Here is a 2,554-nt window from a genome sequence, read left to right as displayed (position 1 = left end):
ATATATATATATATATACTTGCTCCTCCTCCTCCTCCTGCTGCTCCTGCTGCTAATGTTTTGCTGCTGTTGTAGAGATGTTGCTGCTGCTCTTGCTGCTGCTGTTCGTGGTTATAGGGATAACGCATGCAACAGACACAAAGGAGGGAACGATACAACAACAACAACAGCAGCAGCAGCAACAGCAGCAGCAGCAGCAACAGCAGCAGCAGCAGCAGCAGCAGCAGGAAGAGTTACCCCTAATAATGCTAGGACAATAGCCCTAACTTTCCATGATGGATGTCTCATGAAGGAGACAAGAGAATAAACAAAGTCCCTTTGCTGCAGCAGCAGGGGCTTATTCTGCTGCTGCTGCTGCTGCTGCTGCTGCTGTTGTGGCAGCTGTAGCAGCATGAGGTATTGCTGCTGCTGTTTATTATATTGCTGCTGCTGCTGTATATAGTATAGATAAGGCCTACATTGCTGTATTGCATCCAGCAGCAGCTGCTGCTGCTGCGTTGCTAAGCAGCAAAGTTGTGCTGCATGCAACGCGCTGCTGCTTAGATCACAATCAGGATGTTTGCATGCTGCTAGCAGCAAAGACAGCAGCAAACCCTTCTCCAGCTCCTGCTGCTGCTGCTGCTGCTGCTGCTGCTGTCCTGTTGCTGCAGTTAGCTGCTTATATATAGTATATGTATGACCAGCAGCAGCACCTAACAAAGAAAGTAATTTATTGTCTCTTTTTATTGCTAATCCCCCTATACAACTTAATACAGTTAAACAAATACATAAAAAGGGAGACCTTTCCTTCCCTGCTTCTCGCTCTGAATAGACACACAAACCCTAAACCCTAAACCCTAAACCCTAAACCCTAAACCCTAAACCCTAAAATTCTAAACCCTAAAACAAGATAAATGGTTTGGGGATCAACACGGGAGGGAAATAAGGAGAAAGATATAGACACGTGTGCAAGCAGCAGCAGCAGCAGCAGCAGCAGCAGCAGCAGCAGCAGCAGCAATAGCAGCAGCAGCAGATGCACATAAGCACAAACCTGCTGCAGTAGGAGACTCTCCCTTAGCGACAGGACCAACTGCTGCTGCTGCTTGCTGATACATGAACTGCCGCAGCTGCTGCGCTGCAGCAACAGGGTTGCAACTGCAGCAGCAACCGGTACCAGCCTGCTGCTGCTGCTGCTGCTGCTGCTGCTGCGGCTGCTGCATCTCGGGTTTGTCAAAGCCAGCGATAGATGTCACCACAAGACGAGCAACCTCCTCTCGTACCTATAACACAAACCCTAAACCCTAAACCCTCGGAACCCTAAACCCTAAACCCTAGGCTGTAGATGCTACTGCAGCACGAATCAGAAACCCTAATTTCTAAACCCCAAACCCCAACACCTAAACCCTAAACGACAGAGAATATAGGAGCTGTTGTGCAACAGCAGCAGCAGCAGCAGCAGCAGCAGCTCCTGCTGCTGCAGTTGTGCTGCAGCAGTACCTGTTTATAAGGATGACCGAAGCAGCGCCTTATGGCTTCCTGTCCTGCCCTAAGCACTGCAGCACCGAAGCAGCAACCGCAGCTGCAGCAGCAGCTGCTGCTGCAGTTGTTGTTGCTGCTGCAGGTCGCGATGCCACCGCTGCTGCTGCTGTTGCTGCTGCTGCTGCTGAAGTTGCTGCTGCAGGTAGGAGCAGCAGAGAAGGTAGAGACTAGCAGCAGCGCATAGTACAGCCGCAGCTGCCGAGTCAGAGACCCTGAGGAGGCTGTACCTAAGTCGTCCGTGGGTACACACTGCAGCAGCAGCAGCAGCAGCAGCAACAGGAGCAACAGCAGCAGCAACAATAGCAACAACGATAAGATATTATTTATGTATCTTTGTTTGCTATATTATATTATAGGTGCATGCACTAAACCCTAACAAGATGTTGAACCCCAAACCCTAAACCCTAAACCCTAAACCCTAAACCCTAATTATTTTCTTACAAGAATAGTATCCTTAGGGTTTCCAGCTCTTTCTGCATCAATAAAGAAGTTAATAAAAGGTCTTAATCGTGCCCTAGCTGCTTCTGCTGCTTCTGCTCCCCTTAGCCTCTCCGTCCCCTGCTGCTGCTGCTGCTGCTGCTGCTGCTGCTGCTGCTGCTGGTCGTACAGGCGGAGAGGAGCAGCAGAAGGAGAAAGGGCAAATCTTAGACCATCATTCCATGCTGCTAATCGATCATCATCTAGTTGAGAGAAACTTCTTGACTGTACACACACAAACACGAAAATTAGGGTTTAGGGTTTAGGGTTTAGGGTTTAGGGTTTAGTAGGGTTTAGGGTTTAGAGTTTGATATATATCATGAGGATTTGGCGCGTGGTCTATATATAAATAAGGGTTTAGGGTTTAGGGTTTAGGGTTTAGGGTTAATATTTACCATAAGAGGACAAAGAATAGACCATAAAGTTTGTCTGCATGCATTATCTTCCCATTTAGCTGCTGCTGCTGCTGCTGCTGCTGCTACCTCAATAGCAGTAATATGTTTATCTAATTCTGTATTAGGGGATTCAAATAAATCCTTAAGAACAGGAGCTACTCCTTG

At 48.1% G+C, this 2,554-nt stretch overlaps 1 protein-coding gene across 1 annotated transcript in view; it reads right to left on the bottom strand.

The window, feature by feature from the left end:
- Positions 1-549: 549 nt before the first annotated feature.
- Positions 550-2,554, bottom strand: part of EMWEY_00056120 (hypothetical protein, conserved) — a gene marked incomplete at both ends in the record, with an annotated part of 2,125 nt that continues 120 nt past the window's right edge. Inside the window, 5 exons of the mRNA XM_013480389.1 lie at positions 550-565; positions 781-802; positions 1,153-1,258; positions 1,959-2,219; positions 2,390-2,554. The exon at positions 2,390-2,554 is cut by the window's right edge and continues 120 nt beyond it. Of these exons, the coding sequence (XP_013335843.1) occupies positions 550-565; positions 781-802; positions 1,153-1,258; positions 1,959-2,219; positions 2,390-2,554 (570 nt within the window). The remainder of the gene's footprint in view (positions 566-780; positions 803-1,152; positions 1,259-1,958; positions 2,220-2,389) is intronic.

Source organism: Eimeria maxima, genomic scaffold (genome assembly GCF_000499605.1).
Source record: "Eimeria maxima Weybridge genomic scaffold, Emw_scaff1875, whole genome shotgun sequence".
Classification (NCBI taxonomy): domain Eukaryota; phylum Apicomplexa; class Conoidasida; order Eucoccidiorida; family Eimeriidae; genus Eimeria; species Eimeria maxima.
The sequence above is the reverse complement of the archived record's forward strand: the minus strand, read 5'-3'. Positions and strand labels throughout refer to the sequence as shown.